The sequence below is a fragment of the Mesoplodon bidens genome (assembly GCF_964165515.1).
Source record: "Mesoplodon bidens genome assembly, chromosome: 14".
NCBI lineage: Eukaryota > Metazoa > Chordata > Mammalia > Artiodactyla > Ziphiidae > Mesoplodon > Mesoplodon bidens.
Window position 1 is genome coordinate 82,001,501 of NC_138170.1, and position 23,949 is coordinate 82,025,449.

Here is a 23,949-nt window from a genome sequence, read left to right on the forward strand (position 1 = left end):
GGTAGCCTCCTCTACAGAAGGGGATAGGCTTGGGTGAGGGGGGGTCCTATCAACGTCTTCTCTGGTTTGAATGGGCCAAGCCAAGCAATCCTGCAGCCTCAAAGCTGCAGCCACTCACTGAGGGGCTGGGACTGTCTTGCTCTGCAGAGTTAAACCATTATCAGGATCTCTGGAACCACACTGAACAGCCAGTCAGCTCGCTGGCCAGGTGGCATTTACAAATACCCATCTAGTTCCGGCTTTGCAAGGAGCCAGTCTTCAGGCTGGATCCCAGGCCAGGCAGTGCCTGGCAGGCAAAGGCAGGCTCTCACAGCTCTGCTATGGGCAGCCGGACTTGGCCACACCACATGGGCAGAACCCCAGGGCTCAGGTGTGATGAAATGTGCCTCCTGCGTAAGTGCCAGGGCTCTATGCATCTGAAGCCCAAATCAGAAAGCACATCCAGCTAAAACTGAGAAGTGGGTTCCAGGCGCGGTTTTTTTTTTTTTTTTTTTTTTTTGCTGCACGCGGGCCTCTCACCATTGTGGCCTCTCGCGTTGCGGAGCACAGGCTCCGGACGCGCAGGCTCAGCGGCCATGGCTCACGGGCCCAGCCGCTCCACGACACGTGGGATCTTCCCGGACTGGGGCACGAACCCGCGTCCCCTGCATCGGCAGGCGGACTCTCAACCACTGCGCCACCAGGGAAGCCCGGGCGCGGGTTTTTTTAAAGCCTGTGAATGACTATAATGCACACCCAGAGCTGAACACCACTGGTTTGAACGGTGCAAGAGTCCATCCCCATCTCAAATGTCTGAGAACCTCCCAAGGTGAACTTGTTAAAATTGTGGGCTCCCTAGTTTCACCCTAAGATTGATTCAGCAGGTCTGGGATGGGCCCCTGAGCCTTTAATACCAGAGGCAATTCAGACTCAGTGGTCTGACCACACTAACTCTGATGCAGGCCCCTCCAAGTGAAGTATGGAGATGTGTCCGAGAAAGAGCACGGGCAGCTGGCACAGGCGGATGGATGGTAAGAAAAACATGACCTTGGGCTGCCCACTGGGAGGCTGTTCTAATAGCTGATGATCCTTAGAGCACGGCTGCCTGGAAAGTACCCAATGGTGCCACCAACCCAACACTATGAATCAAATAATAAAGGCACGGAGTGCCCTTGGGGTGCAAAGGCAAAGCTGCCCACGAGACTCCTCCCGGACACAGCACACTTCTACCCAAGACACTATCCAGCCCCAAACACCAGCTCAAACTAATCACATCCACCAGCCACTCCCTGAGGGCCCGATCCTTGGAGGCTGTGTGCTCCCGAGATAGGGGGTGGCTAAAACTTGTGCCTTCTAAGGGAACATTCTCCTTCATAGAAGAAACAGAGGAGGACTCTTTTTTTTCTTTTGCAGTACGCGGGCCTCTCACCGTTGTGGCCTCTCCCATTGTGGAGCACAGGCTCAGCGGCCATGGCTCATGGGCCCAGCCGCTCCGCGGACCGGGGCACGAACCCATGTCCCCTGCATCGGCAGGCGGACTCTCAACCACTGCGCCACCAGGGAAGCCCCAAGAGGAGGACTCTTAGTGCAACAGAGCAGGAAGGCAGGAGCAGAACCATCAGTAAGATTCACCCCCAATCCCCACCTCTACCACGGAAAAGCAAGGTCACCACATGGCTCCTAAAGGTTCCCACCCACTTAGCATTCCCTGCTGCGCCTTCCCTGGTTTGGCTCCAAACTGCATCGCCACCTAACACCAGGATTTACTTATGCATCCAGCTTCCTCCGTGAGTAAACCTAAACCACACAGGGCGGGCTGCGTCCTCGGTCCCACCTCCGGCAGAGAACAGCGCCCAGCAAGACAGCTGCTGTTTGCTCAATGAATAACTGCACATCTGAAGTGATGACACACAATGAATAATTTGCTAATTTGGGAATGGACAGGTGAAGGTGGGTGGGATCGCCCCAGGAAAGGGCATTTATAGACAAGGGGGACCAACCCGAGCCCCTGTAGGTCAGTTTGTGGCAGATGCTCTGGGGCATCATCTTTCAAGTGAACCTGTTTCCCACATACCTTGGGCCAGGACAGGCATGAGGAAAGCTCCCTCCCCAGAACTGCTAAAAGCCCATGAACTCCTATTCAGTATTTATGAACACTTCCTGGCTTTTTCTTCCTGAATTGAAATGCAAATTTTCTCAAGGAACGGACATGAGAACGGTTTTATTTAAATCACTGACACCTGCGCAGTACTCAACATCAGGACTCTGAAATGCTTTAGACAAAATGTTTCCCTTTAAACAGATTAAAAAACCGAATCTTAGTTGGCAGAAGCTAGTGCTTGTATCACACAGCTAATGGGAGGCAGAATCCCAAAATCTGCTTCCAAGTGCCACCTGCACCTGACAACGCCAGGCAAAGTGTTTATTTTTGTGTTGCACAAGTGTAAGGACCATAAAATCTAGATTAACTTTATAACAATAATTTAAAAGGTAGAAAAGGGTCCCATACTACAGAAGTGTTTAAATTGACTATTTTACCATTTATATTAATACAATAAATGAAGAAAACTGACAGTAGAACAGGCCAGTGGTCAGCCAACACACAACACAATGTGTTAACAAATACGGCCAAAGGATTGGTGTGTGTCATGCATTACCTTCCACGTAACATCTTTTTTGGAGGCGGGAGGGAACAGAAAGGCAGATGGATTCAAACTAGCCCTATTAAATATATCTATTAAGTTTATACTTTCTCTGAAATTAATATTTGAGTGGAACATGTATTAATTATTCACATAACACCAGCTTTCTACTGAAGTTTAAGAATCCAGTAGATGATGCTCACATTTACGCAAATCCTAGGAGCAATTGCACGGAACAATATCCACTCAATCAATTACGAACTGCAGAACAATACTAGGTAATTATTTCAAAGTATGAACTACAGATATGATATAAAAAAATATAGCAGAACAACTTTCTAACTTAAAGTACAAATGGTTAAGTCAACAGTACCTACTTACACACAAATTAAACAAAACCAGAATAAAACTCAACTTTTAGAAGCAATTTCAGTCCTGGTTTTACCACTTAATAGGAGAAAGATCTTACGTGGGTCCTTTCATTCAGGGATGATTTGAAAACCAATTTACAAAGTTAATATCTTGGATCCCAGCTAGGAAAACTCTTCAAGGACCTTTCATACTAACTTGAAGTTGGGGGACATACAATTTGAGAAATTAAATGATACCGCCTCTCATGCACACCCAGGTTACCCACAGTGAGTCCGATCACACTTCAGTTCCTAATGACCTAAGTTAAGAGTCTCCTTTCTCCACATCTCTTACCCCGCCATACTCGACGTGGGCTACAGAACACAAAACCAACCTGTGTTCTGTGTGGCACCACCTGGCTGATACTGATACCTAAGTGTGCACAGGACTGAGTTAAAAAGCTCTTCAATTCATCAAAGAAAAGAAAGAATAAAAATAACACCTTTAGTTTACACAGGCTTAACCTATGTTGATCACCTAGTAAATCTTGAATTGGCCCCCGTTAGTGGTAAATAGAATACTTTTGTATTTGGTGTAGAAACCAACAAATTTAGGTTAAATCAAGGCTTCACCCTGACAGTACAAACTATGTTTATTTGTGTGTAAAGTGCCAGTTTTATATACAAATCATAAGTAAACTTTAAAATCTGCTTTAAAATCTGAAGCAGTGAGTCTGATGTCTTCCTACTGCCTTGTGGTAGTAACTGTTTAATCCTGCTGGATCAAACTTGCTTGACTCCCCACACTTTGAGGCCAAGGAAGGTGCTGTTAAGAGCCAGGGTGAAGTCGTGTACAGCCAGCCTGCTTGCAAACGCCAAACATGGACAAGATCTTTCGTAAGAATCCGAGTAGCTTCTGTCTACGCTTTCAACCTAGGTGACCCCACTAGCATTAACAGGATTGACTTTGAGGTAGCTACACAGTTTTAAACATGCCATTAATGAACTTTATGGGCGATTTATGGTGTAGCCGGTTAATACAGTTCAAGTAGCTGATTTCTCTTTTGATGAGAAGGAAAAAAAGAAAAATCAGCAAAATAAGAGCACATCTTCAGTTCGCTTAGAAGTCAGCATCCAAGGTAAAGGAATTCTCTGTCGGACTGGACATCACTCCCATCCTCTGATACTCGCCTACTCTCTTCTCAAAGAAGTTAGTCTTCCCTTCCAGTGAAATATTCTCCATAAAGTCAAATGGATTTTCTACTCTGAAAACCTGAAAAGGTTCACAGCAAAACATAAATACAGAACACCAGTTTCAGAAAGAACCAGAGGGCTACCCACAATACTTTACCTTGCTGAAACCCAGCTCCAGCATAAGTCTGTCTGCCACGAATTCGATGTACTGCTTCATCAAAGTGCAATTCATCCCAATGAGCTTCACTGGCAGGGCCTCCGTCAGGAACTCCTAGGGACCAGAACACAGCTTCTCAATAAAACAGAAGCATCAAGAGATCTTCTAGCAAGCACGAGGCCTCCACACGTCACCCACCTGTTCTATCCTAACTGCATCGACGATTATTTCTTTGACTCTCTGCTCCGAAGGTTTGTGTAGCAGGTGTTTGAACATCAGGCAGGCAAAGTCACAGTGTAAACCCTAGAAGAAAAGGTTTAAGGTCACTATCAAACCAGCAGACTTCTAGCATTAACGTGGAATAGGAAACTGCTTTATGCTGGTCTGTATTCTCCTTATACATCTTGCGTGGCCAGACTAAGAGCATTTTAACTGTGGAAGGGAAGATGACTCAGCTGCTGTGTCACCTAGGCAGGCTCAGTCCCACCCAGGGGCCTTAGGGCTGGCCCCTGGAGGACAGCAGGCCAGGCCTGGTCCTCGCTGCTCTGTGTGGTGGCAAAGGACTGGGCAGAACTTGCACTCAGAGCATTCTTTCTACAGCCCTGAGCTCTACTGTCGCCACTATTCCCAGCAGGAAAGGCAAAACTCTGACTAGGCTAGTTAGTTTTTAGATTTAAAACCTAATGCCTGGGAAATCGGGAATGCAATTTCGAGTGAATCAAGTCTGCAAGTCTTAGTGCATTAAATCCCAGTGCTGGGCTTTCCTGGTGGCGCAGTGGTTAAGAATCCACCTGCCAATGCAGGGTACACGGGCTCGAGCCCTGGTCTGGGAAGATCCCACACGCCGCAGAGCAGCTAAGCCCGTGCACCACAACTACTGAGCCTGCGATCTAGAGCCCGGGAGCCACACTACTGAAGCCCGTGCGCCTAGAGCCCATGCTCCGCAACAAGAGAAGCCACCGCAGTGAGAAGCCCGCGCACCGTAACAAAGAGTAGCCCCCGCTCGCCGAAACTAGAGAAAGCCCGCGCGCAGCAATGAAGACCCAATGCAGCCAAAAATAAATAATAATAATAAAAAAATCCCAATGCTGGTGGGACTTACACTAGAACATCTGGGCACCTTCACTTTTCCTTCTGCACTTTAATCCAAGTGCATTCAAAGACATATACTGGACCAGAATAGATTCACTGAGATGCTCACCAACTAACTTTGAAGTACAATAGGATCACACAGAAGACCAGGTAGAAATAATAAAACTTCCCTTAAAAAAAAATCCCATCACCTATAGAGCAATACCTATGTATATTGAGAATATGAGTAAAATAATTTCAGCAAGTTATCTAAAGTATTTCATTCTCTGCCAAGTATGTATATGGCTGAAGCCACTTGTTAAATGTGCATTTAAAGCCATCTGACATCTTGGGTTCCCTCCAGTGAACACAGGGCTGTAGGTGTTTGGGGTGCAGGTCAGCCTGTTATCTGAACTAGACTCACCTCGTCTCTGCTAATAAGTTCATTGGAAAATGTGAGGCCGGGCATCAGTCCTCGTTTTTTGAGCCAGAATATCGATGCAAAAGAACCAGAAAAGAAGATTCCTTCCACTGCGGCAAAGGCTACGACTCGTTCTCCTAGAGTTAATGCCAAAATATTTCTAGTGAGTATCTGTTTGTGTTCATAGAAACAAACCAGTAACATCACTTAGAAAACGAAGCTCAGGGGTAAGTAGGGCCAAGGTATCCTTACCATACGTAGCCTCTTTGTCCCCAATCCAGCACAAGGCCCAATCTGCCTTCTTCTTTACACAAGGCATTGTCTCAATGGCGTTGAAGAGAAATTCCCTGTAGGCACACAGAGCATCAGCAATTCCAGCAGAGACCTCCTATCCTAAGCTTCTGGGTAAGAGCACTGGGACCAAGGCCAATTTGGGATTCAAACTGAAATGATTTCTTTTTACTTGTTTGCTTTTTCCTCCAGTGTTTTCAAAAATCTCAACATTCATTTGGTTTATGTTAATACAAATGTAGGTATCCATTCATTCACACTGAGCCCCAAGATCTACTAACATGAAAACTCAGTCTATTACACCAAGAGCATTTATTGGCTTAATTATTTCAAGTCCAGGTCATGACAAGGTTCACAGGCCCTACCTTCAACTTCAAAGAAAACTGCTAGAAGAACTATAAAATCTTAACTGCTAGGACTGTTTAAGCTATGCTGACCATTATCTCCCTAAATAGATGCCCACACTCTTATCACTGTGCCAATTATTTGGGCCCCAAACGCCACAAGTATATAATAAAGCAATTAAAGCCAATAAACTAAACAACCTGAGATTGTTTCCAGCTATAATTCTGTGCTACAATGTTGATCCCAGGTCAGAAAAGCAAATCGATCGGCCCTACACTTACCTGGTCTTCCTTATTACTCTCTTCCTCCCCATCCCCACCTTGGGAGCCTACAGATTTTCCAGCCCAGCCTCGTCCTTCCCAGATGACCTTGTTTTCTGAAGCCAAGGTCATCAGGCCATTGGGTTCCTTTCATTCTCTTTCCATGTCAACCTGGGTCTTGCCTCTCCCTGGCTTTCAAAACTCAACCACCGGGCCGTCCTGATCCTACCTGTTCCGGTAATGTATCCCAATCATGCCCCTACCTTTACTTCCTTTTTTCATTTCTGTCTACAAACATGTTCAAATCTTTTTACCCCCAATGAATCTCCTCAATCCTGCTAGGCTTTCAAGTCACTACTCATCTTCCCTCTTCACTTTCCTCCAAGTCATCTACAAGAGGCTACTCTTCAGCTTCACCACTTCTGTTCTACACAGGCTCTTGTCCTGCAGCTGACCTTAGTACTAGACTCAAACGCCCATATCTAACTCTCCCCTCTTTTCCAGTCAATCTTGAAAATGTAAAACAGGCCCGAGGCTACCTGTATTTCTCCTCTATTATCCTCCAATATAAACTATCATTTCAGGCAAACAGCTGTGTGCCTAAATTAATCTCATGGTTCACGGCTACCTCTGCACTATCATGTAATTCCTCTACTTATACTCCTAGGTCTTATTTTCTATATTATGTTACAGCCCCTTAAGAGGCAAGTTTTATGTTTCTACTTTGCATCCTCCACCCTCTCCACCCTGGCCCAGGCTCAAGTTGTAGGCTGACAGATTTGCCAGACGTGAAAACGATCAGACCTAGGTTTTAGGGCATCAGACAGAGCCTCTAGGGATGTTTTTTCAGAAGGCATTAGGTTGGACATTCAGCAGTATATTTCCACACCTCTATAAAATGGAGTAACTTCATAACTTTGCTTTTAAGTGACTGGCTAGGAAAGTGAATTTAGGCCTCTTCTTCAGAGCAGACAGGACCACGGGTGCTAGGAATTTCTTTGACTTGGTCATTTTAGTCATTCCTCTATACGATTTCAAAAAGTAACAATTGGTAATCCTAAATATGTTGGCATATCACCACCCAAATACTCACCTTTCTTTGGAATCTTTAATGTAAGTGTCAATGAGGAGACTATACATTTCAGAATGGATGTTTTCCATGGCAATTTGGAAGCCATAGAAACAACGGGCTTCTGTAATCTGAACTTCCTGGCTAAACCGCTCCACCTAGTGGTAAAACACAAAGATCAATTTAAGGAAAATCTACCAGCAGCAACTCAGTCAAGGAACACTGGTTGCGTCACACTTCCTCTTTTGTATCATCATAAGGTAGAAATAGCAATTCATTCTTTTTAATTCATTGCAAGGAGGATGCACTCAACAAGACATATGCAACCAAATTATTAAAACAGCAAAGCCACAAAAAGGAGAGCAAATAGGTAGCTACCAGGGTTGTAGATCTATTACTACCACTTAACATTGTCTTTGAGCTTCTCTACAGTTGGGGGAAAAAAAATACCATGAGGAAGAAATAACTGCAAAGTATATTATAGAACAGGAAATGCCATGGAATATACATACTAGCTTACAGATATATACACATTCAGTGTGGAAAAATTTAAAAGACGAAAAAAGAAAATTATTAGTTCTCTTAAGTCTTGAAATGCATAAAAGTAGACTTTATTTTTGGAAACTCACCAAGTTTTCATTTACTATGCCATCACTTGCTGCAAAGAAGGCCAGAACATGCGAAATGAAATATCTCTCCTCAGGCTTCAGGGCTTCCCAGTGCTGCATGTCCTTGGAAAGGTCCACCTGGAGTACAGAAGTTCACAAGGGGTTCAAACGTGCAGGACCTCACACATATGCGTAATTCTCCAACTTTAAGTCTACTAGTATCGCTTGATTAATATACCCCTCATGCACTTTGCCAGTGAGAACATCTAATATCCTCCCTCTGTGGGCAAACATTCCCAAGAGGAACATGAGGAAAGCAAAGCACATTCCAAACAAGTTATAACCGGCACTGCAGGGGTCTTCCTCTGGAGTTAGGGGCAATGCTTCCAACTGTCTTGTAAGTCTCCTATTTCCTGAATGCGATTACCTCCTCAGCTGTCCAAAAGGAAGCCTCAGCTTTCTTATACATCTGCCAAATATCATGGTATTCGATAGGAAAGATGACAAAGCGGCGGGGGTTTTCTTTCAGAAGTGGTTCATCCTCCACACTGGGGGCAGATAGCTTAGGGTTCTGCTGGGGGAGAAAGGATGGAAAATGTAAAGTATAGGGCGAACCACGAAATTGTCTTTTTTTTTTAAGCAAAGTATGTCCAGTTATCGGGAATTTCATGCGGTTTAATGTATGTCGCTTGTCACACATGGGTTCTGTACATAACAGAGCAGGACTATAGTAGAGGCATAATAGGAAAATGTCCAGATGTGTAAAGTAGTAAATGATCGGGAAGAGACTTTGGCGGGAAAGGAGCGCGGGCCCGGGAGGGGGTAGGGTTTGAGAGGACAATGAGGCTTTGGCGCCAAGAGCAGGCTCCTCCTGCACCGCCTTCCTGCAGCGCCCCCTCGCCGGGCGCCCCCAGCCCGCCTACTCACCGGCTCGGCGGGCTCCTGGAAGATCCTCCTCGCGGTCTTGCTGGCCAGCACGCGGGTCCCGCTGAGGGACGGGGGCTGCAGGGAGACGCGCGGTGAGAGGCCTGCCCGCGTCCTACAGGACCCCGCCGCCCTTCCCCGCCCCTCGCCCCTGCGCGCTCACAGTGTTCTCCTTGTCCGCCAGGCTGAGCCCCTTCATAGGCGAGAGCTGGAGGGGATGCTGCTGCTGCGGGTCAGCGATGGTGGCGAGCGGGACGCGGACGGAGAGCATGGCTGCGTACGACTCGGCAAGGTGGGGCTGCGCGCAGGTCCGGGAAGCCGGGGCACGGCGGCGCCGGGAATTTAAAGCATCCCTCACAGGCGTGCGCCGTGGGCGTGGCCGCTTCCCATTGGATGGATGCTGGCCACGCCTCCCGTAGCAGATTCCGGAGCCGCGCGCGGACGCCGGTCGCCCCTGCTCTCCTGGGACCCTCGGGATCTACCCCTCCCGGGCCTCTGTGGGCCGCAGGCTGGGCTGGGGGCGCCACCGCCCATATCCCTGAGAGCCCCATTGGACAAAGGCTGCAGGCCCTGCGCGCTCCGGTGGCCCTGGCGCGCGCGGGCACTCTCTCGTACCGGAAAGGTTTAGGATTGAATGAAGCAACGCGATTGGAGCCCGCCCGCCGGAGAGCGGGAGAGGATTCCCCACCCCGCCGAGCCCCACCTCTCTGAAAACGTCTCTTGAACCCGTTTCGCGGTTCCGGGTAACTGGTTTTGCAAATGAGGTTGGTGCAAATGCCAGTACAAAGCCCCTGGCTGCGAGGGAACGTGGCTCCGGCGATTTAGATACGTGTACCTGGGTGGGGGTGCAAGCAGGGTCCCTGAGGTCGGGCAAATGTGTGGGGTGGTCGGTGGTGACCGTACTGTCTAAACGGTTAGGGGTGCGGGCTGCTGAGTCACTAGGACACGTCATCTGACAAAGATTTGGTGCCCTCGTCGGTAAATTGGGCCTCGTAGCCATACCTGACCTGTGGGATTACTAATAAAATGAAGGGATTAAATGAGATAATTCACGTAGAATGCGAAGTCCTTTGCAAACTTTCAAGTCAATAACAGAGAGAGGGCCTTTGGTGCAGTGTCCCCCTGAAATCGTGTCCGCTGTCGGACCCCTGTCCTCTATGTCGACATTGTTTTAAAAATCGCAAACTGAGCAAAAATTCCTGAGAAAAAGTTCAGAGAATGATTGAAGAACTAGGAATTCATTTACTGCCTATTGGGCATCAAAGAGCCTAAAGAGGGGGTTGAAAACCTCCATTCGGGTGAGGGTGGGGACATGAACTCAGTAACAGTTCTCATTTGACTTCGTACGCGCTCTTTCAGATTTGCCAGAGACGTCTGCTCTGCATCTGGCAAAACGCCACAAATGATTGCAGTGAAAGAAGTTAAGATCCAGGAAAAAAATGATTAACCGGGAAAAGCTCCAACCGCTGTACACAGTCAGGGCTGTCTCTGAGTGAGACTGGACTTTTTACAATGTCTTTTCTAGATATAATACTTTAAAGAGGTGGGGGGTAGAGAAGATACCCTCCCGGGACACAGAGGTCTATTTCTCTTAAAGTACTGTGTTTATTCTCTAGCTTCAGAAGAAAGATCAATGACCATCACATCTCGTAGACAAAGCAACAACTAAAACTTTGGTCTGTCATCATTTGTTTTAAAGCAGCTCGCAGACACTTCCATTTCCCCTTCAGCATGCACCTCCAGAAAATGGATACTTTTACTGAAGATGTGATAATGGCTTTATCAGCCGTAAAACTAACAGAACTATCAGTGATTCCTTGGTGTCCGCTAATACCTAATGAACATCCAGTTTCGGGTAATCAGTATCCGACGTACTCCTTTTGGTTGCTGTCCCAGGCACCGTGTACTTTTCAGCTCCTGCTATACTCTGTATGCACAGGAACTGTAAAGTGTAACTCTGTGAGCTAGGCAGAAGCTATTATTTCATTTTCGGTTGAACTGCCACGAGGCAGCGGGGGGGAAAGCCGCCATCCTCCCCCTCACCGCCTCCCACCTCTGAGTCATTCGGGCATGTCCCGTCCTCCCCCTACATCGGGTTTTTACTGCTCTCACTTTACAAAGGAGGAAGCAGGGGCAGAAGTCTACGTGGTTCTGCCGAGCGGTCACGCCGGGAGGACAGCCGGGTCGGGGTTCTGGTCTGCAGCTCCCCCTCTCTTTGCCTGGGTACCGGAGACGCAAAGGGCCCGGGCGGACCAGGCTGCCCAGTCCGGGGGAGAGAGGACGCTCCCCGCAGCGGCCTAGCGCCAAGCCCTGGGATCCGCCTGCGATCTTCTTCTTTTCCCTTCCGCGCGCGATTTGACAGCTACTCCGCTACTGGTCCGCGAGACGGAGACTCCGCCCCCAACTTCAGAGAGGCTGCGCTCTTCCAAGGCTGTGGGATCCTACGCCGAGCCACCGCAAGCTCCGCCCCCGCTTCCGCAGCCCGCGCTCCGGCCGCCACGCCCCCAGCAGTTGCACTTTTACCGTCTCGCGCGGGAGGGTGCGGTGACCTCTACGGGGCCCTTCACACCACACCAGGCGGCGTCACTGAGGCCCGGGGAGCTCAAGTGATTTTTCCCAAAGCCACTCATCCCTCTATATACCTGACACCATGCTGGGGACTGTCACAATAATACTAATGATAACTCCACAGCCACTGGGCACCTGGACCACTGGACCAGGTGATTTACACTTTTAATCCAGACGACAGTATGAAGTAGGTGTTTTTAGCTCTGTTCTTTAGATGACACTAAGGCCTGAGAGGCCAGGAGGGTGCCCACGGTCACACAGCCCCTTACATTATGCAGCTGGAACTTTTCTCTCCCAACGTTTTATTAAGAATATTTTCAACATACAGAAAAATGGAAAGAAGACTACAGTGTTCACCCACCACCTAGGATTCAACGGTTGTTTCCCTCTGCCATATTTGCTTTATCCCTCTTTACGGGTGTGTGAGGCTTTTGTTTTTTCTGGATCTTTTTTTTTTAAATAAATATATTTGACTTATATTTTTTTAATTTTTGGTTGCATTAGGTCTTCGTTGCTGCATGCGGGCTTCTCATTGCGGTGGCTTCTCTTGTTGCAGAGCATGGGCTCTAGATCGCGGGCTCAGTAGTTGTGACGCACGGACTCAGTTGCTCCGTGGCATGTGGGATCTTCCCAGACCAGGGCTCGAACTCATGTCGCCTGCATTGGCAGGCGGATTCTTAACCACTGCACCACCAGGGAGGCCCTTTTCTGGATCATTTGAACGTGGGTTGTAGATATGACACTTCACCCCGAGATATTGCAGTGTATTGCACAAGTAGCTCCTAAAAATAAGGACATTCACTAACATAACCACAGTACCATATTCAGACCTAAGAAAACTAACATTATTTCTCTAATGTCACCTAATATCTAGTCCATAATCAAATTTCCCCAGTCATTTCAAATACGTCTTTTAATTTGGTTTGTTCATTTTTGATACAGGATCCTATTAAACGCATGCATTACATTTGGTTATTGTGTCTTTTTAGTCTCTTATTTTTTTAATACAGTTCTTGAATTTATCACAGAGTTTTATTTGCCTTGGGGCATTCTTTTTTTGGCTGCGTTGGGTCTTCGTTGCTGTGCAGGCTTTCTCTAGTTGTGGCGAGTGGGGGCTACTCTTCATTGTGGCGTGCCGGCTTCTCATCGCGGTGGCTTCTCTTGCTGCGGAGCACAGGATCTAGGCACTTGGGCTTCAGTAGTTGTGGCTCGCAGGCTCAGTAGTTGCGAGCTCTAGAGCACAGGCTCAGTAGTTGTGGTGCTCGGGCTTAGTTGCTCTGCAGCATGTGGGATCTTCCCAGACCAGGGATCAAACCCATGTCCCCTGCATTGGCAGGCAGATTCTTAACCACTGCGCCACCAGGGAAGTCCCTTTTTAGTCTCTTTTAATTCAAACAACTACTCCACTTTTTTCCCCCATGAGGTTGACTTTTCAAAGTTCAGGCCAGTTTTCTTGTAGAATGTCCCACATTCTACATTTGCCTGATGTGTCTTCACAGTGTCACTTTATTTGTTCTGTTAATCCCTGTTTTTACTGTAAACTGAAAGATCTAAAGGCTTTATTAGATTTAGCTTATCTTTTTTTTGTACATAAGCTAAAAACTACCATTTGAACCATTTTCAAGCATGCAGTTCAGTCATATTAAGCACATATACAGCCTTATGCAACCATCACCACCATCCGTCTTCAGAACTTTTTATCATCCCATTAAACACTAGCTCCCCATTCCTCCCTCCCATCAACCTCTTGTAAAAACCATTCTACTTTCTGTCTGTGTGAATCTGAGTACCTTGTACAAGTGCGATCTTACATTATTTGTCCTTTTGTGTCTGACTTTTTTCACTCAGCATAATGTCTTCAGCATTCATCCATGTTGTAGCTTGTGTTAGAATTTCATTCCTTTTTAAGGCTGGATAATATTCCAGTGCGTGGATATCCCACAGTTTGTTTATGAGGTTTCCTTTCTGCAATCCGTCAGCCCCTTCCCACCATGGAGTTCTTTTGTTTCCCAACTACTAGGAAGCAAGGTCAACCCTCCTCTAAACTGAGCTACTCCCTGTGTGACTCCAGAGCACCTCCTTCTTCTTTCTGAACTTGACATTCCGCTTTCAGACCTTCAGGATGCTCAGAGTTCTCTGTTAAGGAAAAAGCATTCCCGGGAAGCAGGAAGATGGAATACTTCATTCCAGGCTGACTTGTTGGCCGTGGAATCTCAAGAGCGAGGCAGTGGGCTGAGGCTGGGTTGGGTCCGCCTCCCTCTGCCTTCCAGTCTCTCTGCCAAGGGACCTCCGCCTCCACACATCTATTTCCTCCTTTGCAAACGCACTCCCCAACTTACCCTGGTGTCCCCATCTTTCCCTCCCTCCTCCAGGCAGGGCCTTTCCCTGCTCCCCTGTCAGCCCTGCTCCCCTGTCAGCCCTGCTCCCCTGTCAGCCCTGCTCTCCTGTCAGCCCTGCTCCGCTGTCAGCCCTGCTCCCCTGTCAGCCCTGCTCTCCTGTCAGCCCTGCTCCCCTGTCAGCCCTGCTCCCCTGTCAGCCCTGCTCTCCTGTCAGCCCTGCTCTCCTGTCAGCCCGGCTCTGGTCTTCCTGGGCCCAGGTCAAGCCCCTCCCCTGAAGGCTGTGTCTCTGCCCCCTTCAGGCTGTGTCTGAAGGAGAGGATTTCCCACGGACCGACTTGAAAAAGAAAGAAAAATAGGAATGTAAGGCCAGGATTTTGCAGGCCCAGGGTTAGTTTATTTCCTTACCAAGTTCAGCTTTCTGTTGGCTTATTACTGAATAATCTCTTCGCTAATAGCCTCCTTTCCTGGATAAGGAGGCCACAATATCGACTACTTTCTAAGTATAACAGTGTGTGTGTGTGTGTATGGGTATGTGTGTGTGTGTGTTTTGGGGAATGGGGGTGCAGCCAACTTTAGTGTTATTCTGAACTGGTAGACATAGAGCAACCTATGCAAATAGGACGCAATTCCTTCTTTTCGTGAGTGAGTAGGGGGCAGGGAAAAGCACGATCAGCTCCAGCATAGAGATGAATCTCCCTAGGCCACCGCCCACCATCTTAGCTAAATAATAGCTTTAGGAAGGAGAGAAGCAAAGCCCAGGAGAATCAACCCTGCAAAGCCCTGATGATTCACTTCCTAGAAGTTAAGCTGCTTTTAGACTAGATCAGTGTAGTGGAATTAAGGGACCAACACTGGATTCAGGTCTGAATTCGTGTCACTTCTTATTTATTAGATGACCTTGGACAAGTCACTTGATATATCTGAGCCTGTTGCTTTACTGATAAAATGGTTGTGATCATTTCTACACCACAGGGTGAGCCTAAGGACTAAATGGGGTAGAATATTTAGTTCAATCGTTTCCATTTAGCTAGCCTAGCTGAACTCTCTTAGTCCTTTAGAATACAAAACTCAAGTTACTCCAATGTGTTTTTCTTCGTTTCCTACTTCAGTTCATGTCCAGGTCCTCAGTTAACTATAGCCCTGGAGTCACTATTCCAGCTCCTCCGTCCACATCTCTTTTCTGTCTCCTGCCCATCACCACCACATGGCTCACTTCATGCTGGTGAGCAAATCAGAAGCTGCACCTACCACCCAAGCCAGAGGGCCCTGCTGTACTCCCTGGCCATCACAAGTGGGGGGCCAGGCTTCCTCCAAGGAGACTCATTAGGAAGAGGGGACCAGGCCCAAGTATCTCAACTCAACAAACACCCCATGCCTCCTGGCCTAATTCCTACTCCCATGGAAGCATCAATCCCCTGACATTCTGACCTGACACCTGTCCTAACTAGCCAGGTCTAATAACATCCAGGTCAGATAACATCCGTGCTAAAGGGTGTCACCCCCCACCCCGCCCCGACACACCAGCTGCACACTACATGCCTGGCCTGGGGGCAGCACCTTGACTGCTCTCTCCAGTCCTGGTGTCTGTGCTGTGGGGCTGCCCCGTCACCCCTCGGCTAGTCATTGTCCCCTCTGTCTGAGTCGCCCTCCTAGGCAGTCAGGTTGAGTGTGGGCAGGGGCAGGAAGGAGGCAGTTCCCCTGAGTGAGCACACATTGGTTGAATTAAAAGAATGAGGAAGAAGACGCATCATGGCACAGAGGTCTGGAACCTAGATTATGAATCCCAGCTACACCAGGAAGTATTTCCAGAGGACTCTTACCCATCATCCTGCAAACTTAGGTTAAACCCGGCCTTACACTGAACCAGATTCAAGCACAGTCTTGGCCCTCAAAAGCAATGAGATTCATGGGGGAGCCTGGGTCAAAAGCCCAGATTTTCTCATATTTGGTGAGCAAGAGGACATTTTTGAAATTCACCTTTTCATGGTTCGGAGGGTAGTAGCATTTGCTAAAGAGAGTGTCTCTTCTTGGATTAAATGTTAGCTCTTTAAAAATCTGTTTTAAAAATCAAATTAGGGCTTCCCTGGTGACGCAGTGGTTGAGAGTCCGCCTGCCGATGCAGGGGACACGGGTTCGTGCCCCGGTCCGGGAAGATCCCACATGCCGCGGAGCGGCTGGGCCCGTGAGCCATGGCCGCTGAGCCTGTGCATCCGGAGCCTGTGCAGCCTCTGCAGCGGGAGAGGCCACAGCAGTGAGAGGCCCGTGTACCGCAAAAAAAAAAAAAAAAAAAGTTAAGTATGGAGAAAAATCTAATTTTTAATTTTTTGAGCAATTGCCATATTGTTTTCCACATTGGCTGCATCATTTTACATTCCCACCAAGAGTGCACAAGGGTTCCAATTTCTCTACCTCCTCACCAACATTTGTTATTTTATGTTTTTTTTAGAAAATAATAACCATTATGGCTTTGATGTACATTTCCATCATTAACTTTTATAGGAGTATTTTAATAGGTGGACAATGTAGATTTTGGAATAAAACTGATACTGTTATCTGCTGCATATCACATAACCCTACTTAGTGAAAAAGGTTGAAAAAGTTCAACCAGAGACCAGATTCATTTCTTGTTTTTTTTGGGGGGGTTTTTTTGTTTGTTTTTTTGAGATACGCGGGCCTCTCACTGTTGTGGCCTCTCCCATTGTGGAGCACAGGCTCCGGACACGCAGGCTCAGCGGCCATGGCTCACGGGCCCAGCTGCTCCGCGGCATGTGGGATCCTCCCGGACCGGGGCACGAACCCGTGTCCCCAGCATCGGCAGGCGGACTCTCAACCACTGCACCACCAGGGAAGCCCAGAGACCAGATTCATTTGAGGTGGGACATTGAAACGGAGGTGACGTGACTTTAGTGCACGGCCTTTGGAGCCAGACACGCCACGGTGGATCCTCCCTGCCACAGCCTAGCTGTGTAACTGAGCAAGTTGCTTTTTCAGCAAGCTTTACCTCCCTCATCTGTAAAATGGGGATTCATGCTGTGGTAGGATATTGTGAGTCTTAAATGGGAATTCATGGCAGATCTAGCGCAGTGCTTGGCACGTCGTGATCCTCAATAAATGGTAGCTGTTATGATGCTTGTGAGCTTTGCTCCAGGGGTTTCCAAGACCCCACCCCGTACCCCCCATCCAAAAGCTCCACCACTGTGTTGCTTCAGGAGACCCAGCAGAGGTGTCGCTGTCCTCTCCCTGCCTGTGCCTGATGGGAAGCTTATCTCGGCTCAGCGCCATGCGGTGCAGGGAGATTAGACAGGTTGGTGGCTGGGCCTGGCAGATGCACATTTTAAAAAACCTGCAGAATCACATTTAGGGTGGGTTGACACAACCCAAAGTGGCAAGAAAATGTTCCAGGAAGTAGGGGGACAGGATGAGGTCATGGAGAGAGTGTGGACAGGGGGCCAAGATGCCTGGGTTCCACACTCAGCGCTGGTCCTGACGCACTTTGCCTTCATCTGTCTCGTCCCACACAAAGCAGAAGTGCAAGTCCTTACAAGGCCCACAAGGCTCATGAGGTTTAAGCCGGTCAGTTCCCCACCTGTCTTCCTTGCCCTTGAAGATGTGGGAGAGGCACATGACCTTGGTAATTTCTAGTCTCTTGACCCATTCAGGAATGGCAACCAACTCAAACCTTCCTAAGGAAGCCCGATTTCAGGCTGATCGTGGGGGGCAGGGGGAGGGCGAAGAGAAGCTCTGACTTTTGCTGCATTTGGAGCTTGGAGAATTAAGCCTGAGGCTCTTGGGAGCACAGAGTGGGAAGTGGAATCAGTGTAGAGGAAAGCAGAACAGACATGGAGAGGGAGACTGTTAGTTAGAACTCTTTTGGCTGCAAGTGATGGACACTTAAGCATAAAGGGTGTTACTGGTTTATGTGCCTGAACAGTCCGAAGTAGACGTTCCGCCATGTCTGCCCCCAGCACCTGCGGCGCCCTCAGCTTGGCCCCTGCCTTTGTCCTCCACCCCGTCTCTGGGGCAGTCATTTGGCTGTGCTCCTGCCCACCCCCATGTCGGCTTAATTCCTGAGCATCTTCCTATGGGCGGCAGCCCCACCTTTCTCTCCCCCCTGCCCCTCCTAAGACAAGGATGTGTGGGTGAGACCCTCCAGCTCTGCTTTGACACAGGAAACTATTCAAGGAGAGCTCAAAACAGTGCAGGAAAGGTCTAAACACCACTTAATGTTAGCTTGAATAGAAAAAAAAATTCAACTGATATTTAGTTCTTTAAAATCTGAACTTTTGGGCTTCCCTGGTGGCGCAGTGATTGAGAGTCCGCCTGCCGATGCAGGGGACACGGGTTCGTGCCCCGGTCCGGGAAGATCCCACATGCCGCGGAGCGGCTGGGCCCGTGAGCCATGGCCGCTGAGCCTGCGTGTCCGGAGCCTGTGCTCCACAATGGGAGAGGCCACAACAGTGAGAGGCCCGTGTACCGCCAAAAAAAAAAGAAAAAAAAGAATAAAGATTAAAAAAAAAAATCTGAGCTTTTTCAGAATTCCCTGGCTTTCCAGTAGTTAGGACTCCGTGCTTTCACTACCAAGGGCTCAGGTTCGATCCCTGATTGGGGAACTAAGATCCCGCAAGCCGTGTGGCATAGCCAAAAAAATAAATTTAAAAAAATCTGAACTTTTTACTTACTTCCTTATAAAAAGAGCCTAGTGATTAAAATAGGGCTCGACAACAAAAGACATCTCCTTGGTATTTAGACAATATTCCCTTAAAAAAGGTATATACACACATATGTAAAATCATACATACATATGGTACATAAAAAACAAAACCTTAAAAACCATGTGTTCTTAAGTATTTAAGACATTTTATTGCACATGTATTTAAATTCCTATAAGGGGTTTAAGCCGTATTCACAGACATATCATAACTGACTCACGCAGTTGCTGCAGTTCACCACCCTTCCCCCACCCTGCCCTGTCCAGGGAGGGTGCCCTGAGTGGGTGGCAGCTGAGAGCTTCCCTGGGTCTGGCTTTCAGGGGTTTGGCCGATGGGAGCATCACGGGACACTGGAAGAAGGGAGCAGCCGGGTGGGGTAGTTGCCCCCCTGGCTCTCTCCCTCAAGGGTCACCACAGGCTGTTGACCTCAACCGAGGTCTCAGCTCCTGTCGGGCAGCCTTCCCTGCAGGCCCAAACCTGGGTCTGGTCGCTGCACTGTCTCCCTCCCCTGCAGAGGTCCGGGTGGAAGGGCACCTGCTGTTCCCAGCCCTGGGCTCCCGCTCTGGCGTTACCTCCAGCCACAAAGGATTCCCTTACTCAGCTCTTCTCAGATGAACCCACTGGAGCGTGCCAGCTGTTTCCCGCCCGGGCACTGGCTGATAGCCCCAGGGTTTCAACTCACTTCTTCACTAACTTCTCTACCTGTTTAGACGCCTTTCCAGAGTTACAATAATCTTACAAGACCACAATCAGAAGAAGTGTTTCCTCACACGAGCGGGTCCAGATTGTGAGTTGACACCGGTGGCGCCACCATCGGGGATGGGAAGTGGTCTCTGCTTGAGGTGATCCAGACCCTGCTGAGCCTCGGGGATTGTTTTATGGGGTCAGCACGACGTATTTTCCCTTTGGGATTGTAACATCCCGAGCTGACCACTCTCCCCAGTTTGCTGGGCCCTACACACTGGGCTTTTCAGCCCTCCTTAAAGGATCACCCAGAGGGCACCCTCCAATCACTCACGAGTCCCGCTATTCTCCCTCCTTCCATATTTGAACCTCCTCCTGCCTTTCCGTTGCCGCATCCTGCTCAGGCCCTGGGCTGTGGCAGGAGCTTCCCAAGGCTTCCCACTCTGGCCCCTCCGCTCCATGTGCCTCGCAGGAGCAGTGTGATCCAGCTCATTGAAACATCAGCCCCCTCTCCTCAAACCCACCTGCCCCAGCTCCAGGTGCAGTCCCGCAGTTTACCTTGGCCCTGAGCCCGTTGCAGCCACCTGAGGCCGCAGCCCCCCCACCCCACTCCGCCTTCTGCTCCAGCACCGTGGACCCACTTGTCCCGTGCTCACCACCCAGCTCTGCCTGGACGCCCTCGCGCACGCCTCCCCACTTCCTCCTCGAGTTTCCCGCCCGTTTTCAAGCACGCAGCTCAGGCACCATTTCTAGGGAGCCGCCCCTGGTCCCCCTCTTACCTGTGGAGGGCTCTTGTCCTGCCCACCTCAGTTCCTGCTGAGGAACTGAGCAGGACTGAGGTGTTGGGAGCCAGATTCTCCAATTTTCCTATCGGTTCCAGTCTCCATCTCATGAATTATTTTCTGCTTGCTGGGTGTAGTTGCTGGCAACCCACAGCCCTGACGCACACTCACTGGAACAAGCCACCCCTTCTCCACAATGCTCCCAGGAGACCCCATTGGTTGCATCCCAACCCTCTTCTTAAGGGTCTGTCCCCCGCTCTAGACCATGAGAGCCTTAGATTTTGGGTGTGCATCCTCTGGGCTGCATCCATCTGCCAGCCCAGATGCTCAGTGTTTGGAGAATTAACTCATTCTGTAGCCTTGGCCATCAACAATCCCGAGCTAGAGCCCTATCTGCTGCGGCCTTTCTCTGACTGGGTTTCACTCACGCCAGGGGCTCGGCAAGAGCATTAGAGCAGCTCATCCATTAGAGCAGCTCTCTTTCTTCCTTCAGACTTTGGTTCAAGGAATTCCAAATACAGTGTCATTGTCTGGATGCCACAAGCAGGAATAATAGCTTTGACTTCAGCCCCTGGGCTACTCCTCACACCTGAGGAAGCAAAACCACTTAAGAACCCAGTGTTATTTGTTTACCTTTGGGTCCCTTGCATGGGTTGCTTCAACTGCATCTATTTCCAGTGGCTTGTTTTGAGCTTTCTGTCCAAGGAAGAAACAGATCCATCTATCGGCCCCTGGTTACATCGCTGCTGTGTTTAATGACCCAGCGCCCTGAGATTTCAGCTGACTGTCAGAGCTGCCTGGCAAAGGAAGAAGAGACCCCCCTGACAGTGAACCTGGACAGTCCATCCTGCTTTCAGGGTGACGCCTTGGTCACCTTTGTCTGAGGCGCTGCTCCTAAGCCTTAGGAGAATGGCTCTTTGGGGCAGCTTGCATGGGGCCAGGGCTGAATTTCAGAAGCACCAAGGACAGCTGCCAACCTGGTTGGCCTTCCAGGGTCCCCACAAGGCCATGGGGACTCTATTTCCCCCCTCTGAACACTCGTCCCTGAGAGATGTTCCTTGACAAATGATGCTGGGAAATGTTACCTCCTCATCACCCTCCTGGAGGTCACATCAGCAGATCAAAGGCCGGAGAATCCTGCAGGAAAGAACTCCATTAACCTCAGTGGCTGGGACTAAAATTGGTGGCCTGTACCCTGGGCTCCTGGCCCACCACCTGGCCTTCATCCTCCGGATCTTCCTCAGCTGTAGGAGGAGGTGTGGGAAGAAGATCCCACTCCACTCCCCCTGGCCTTTCCAGGAAGACGGAGAAACCATTCAAGCTCAACTTCTTTTTTCCAGCACCGTGGATGCATTAAGAGAGAAAAAGCATTTGAACCAAAAGAGTTATAAACATACACATATATGTGTGCGCATATGTGTATATATGCATGTATATGTGTGTATGTATATGTGTGTGTGTATATATGTATATATATGCACCCTTCATTCCACTGAAAGCCCATCTCCCACTCTGGGACCTCCAACGTGTCCAGTCATCCTTGACCAGTGGTAGAGCTGATGATCACTCACATTGACTGAGCACAGGCTGTGAGGTGTGTGTGCCCCATCTCTTGGTTCAGGTCCCAACCCCTATTGCCTTTAGACAATCGCAGAGCACACTCCTCAGCCCATAACGGTGCTCCAGAGGTCAAACGGAACGCTGTGTTGTGTTTTCATCTTTGGGAGTATACATCTTATGGATCTTTGTATTTCCTACTGCCCTGAGCACAGTGCCTTGCCCCTGGTAGCACCTGATAAATACTCATTTAGTTCAGTGCGGTTGAAGGAACAAGCCAGCGGCGGTGTGAATTTGGGGGATGGGGCGCGTCTCCTAAGCCCTCCTCAAATAAACATACAACTCAAATCAAACAGTGCATTTTCCAAAGGGCATCGGTCAAGGCCCAGAGCCACTCCAAGTCCCTCCACGTGAGGGCAGGTGGGTGCCCCTCAGCCCCTCCCATATAGAGGTTCTGGGAGCCCATACTCTGCTGGAACTGGGATTGTTGTCCTGAAAAACGTTTACCACTAGTGGTCAGCAGGGGGTGCACTTAGCCTTTGTGACAGGAATGAGTTCTTACCCTCGAGGCTGGGAGCCAAACAGAAGGCAGCCTCACTGCCCTCCAGGAGCTGAGAGAGCGACTGTGTTATGAAATATGACAGAAAGAAAGCGACACTGGAGAAGGGAGCTCGCGCCACACAGGCCGAGGCCGAGAGCAGCGGCACAGTTGTTCATGACAGAGACACCAGGCTGCGTGTTTCCTACAAAGGAGACATTTTAATCCATAAAATAGTTATTGATACAGTCATGATGAGCATCAAAGGGGGCGTGATTTTGGAAGCAGGCAGACCTGTGTTGAATTCCTCTTCCCCATCGGCTGGTGCGACCCTGGGAAGCTGTGTACTCAGTGTAACAGCCACCTGGCTAAGGCGCTTCGTCCACGCACGTTGTTCAGTCCTTAGGGCAGGACTTGGAGGAGGGCCGTGGTGTGAGGCACATGCCAGCTGTGTGACGCTGGGCGAGGTATTTACAGCTTCTCCAGGCCTCAGCTTGCTCAGCCTGAAGGATGGCATTTAGACTGTGTCATCGCTAAGGGTCCTTTGAGCTCTGTTCCACTCTGCTTTCTAATCCTATTGATGAGTCCAGAGCCAGAAGGTAAAACCAGGTTGTGCAGTGCATAAGAAATAAGTCCTGGGGCTTCCCTGGTGGCGCAGTGGTTGAGAGTCCGCCTGCCGATGCAGGGGACACGGGTTCGTGCCCCGGTCCGGGAAGATCCCACGTGCCACGGAGCGGCTGGGCCCATGAGCCGTGGCCGCTGGGCCTGCGCGTCCGGAGCCTGTGTTCCGTAATGGGAGAGGCCGCAACAGTGAGAGGCCCGCGTACCGCAAAAAAAAAAAAAAAAAAAAAAAGAAGTCCTACCTGTCACCACTGCCCTGGACGGTGTGTCCCCAATAAATGTTCACTGAACTGATATCAGCCTCTAGCTGATTATACATCCTCAGTTCAATTACCAAACTTTCCTCACGAGCTCTAGGGAATAATTATCTTTTTCCTTTCATTCTCTGGAAAAATGTATTTTGGATTTTAAACAGTTGCCTTTTACAAATGCATTATGAGCTCACATTCTTTGAGTGCTTGTTATGGGCTAGACGCTGTTCTGTGCTGATAGCTTGGCAGGCATTACCACATTTTATTTTATTTTTATAAATTTATTTATTTATTATTTTATTTTATTTATTTTTGTCTCTGTTGGGTCTTCGTTGCTGCATGCAGGCTTTCTCTAGTTGCAGCGAGTAGGGGCTACTCTTCGTTGCAGTGCCCAGGATTCTCATTGCGGTGGCTTCTCTTGTTGGGGAACGCGGGCTCTAGGCATGCGGGCTTCAGTAGTTGTGGCTCGCGGGCTCTAGAGCGCAGGCTCAGTAGTTGTGGTGCATGGGCTTAGTTGCTCCGTGGCATGTGGGATCTTCCCAGGGCTTGAACCCGTGTCCCCTGCATTGGCAGGTGGATTCTTAACCAC

The 23,949-nt window shown here is 49.1% G+C and overlaps 1 protein-coding gene across 2 annotated transcripts; it reads right to left on the reverse strand.

Annotated features, from left to right (window-relative positions):
* Nucleotides 1-2,498: 2,498 nt before the first annotated feature.
* On the reverse strand, nt 2,499-9,651 carry RRM2 (ribonucleotide reductase regulatory subunit M2). 2 transcript variants are annotated; one of them, XM_081253618.1, is made up of 10 exons: nt 9,475-9,651; nt 9,315-9,389; nt 8,815-8,961; nt 8,409-8,525; nt 7,804-7,937; nt 6,067-6,161; nt 5,818-5,951; nt 4,521-4,625; nt 4,323-4,436; nt 2,499-4,244 (listed from the first exon to the last, which is right to left on the reverse strand). In XM_081253618.1, the coding sequence occupies exons 1-10, from the start codon at nt 9,580-9,582 to the stop codon at nt 4,092-4,094; spliced, it is 1,182 nt and encodes a 393-aa protein (XP_081109744.1). In that variant the 5' UTR covers nt 9,583-9,651; the 3' UTR covers nt 2,499-4,091. The 2 variants fall into 2 exon arrangements, with proteins under 2 accessions (XP_081109744.1, XP_081109745.1); XM_081253619.1 differs by having other exon boundaries at nt 8,815-8,958; nt 9,475-9,650.
* Between the last annotated feature and the right edge of the window lie 14,298 nt (nt 9,652-23,949).

Bases quoted from the DNA above. Each gene is read 5' to 3' on its own strand.
- RRM2 (XM_081253618.1), bottom strand. From the start codon at position 9,582: ATGCTCTCCGTCCGCGTCCCGCTCGCCACCATCGCTGACCCGCAGCAG. The intron at 7,938-8,408 runs GTGAGTTTCCAA...TTTTACCACTAG, and splicing joins GCATAGTAAATGAAAACTTG to GTGGAGCGGTTTAGCCAGGA. The intron at 6,162-7,803 runs GTGAGTATTTGG...GTGTGCCTACAG, and splicing joins ATTAAAGATTCCAAAGAAAG to GGAATTTCTCTTCAACGCCA.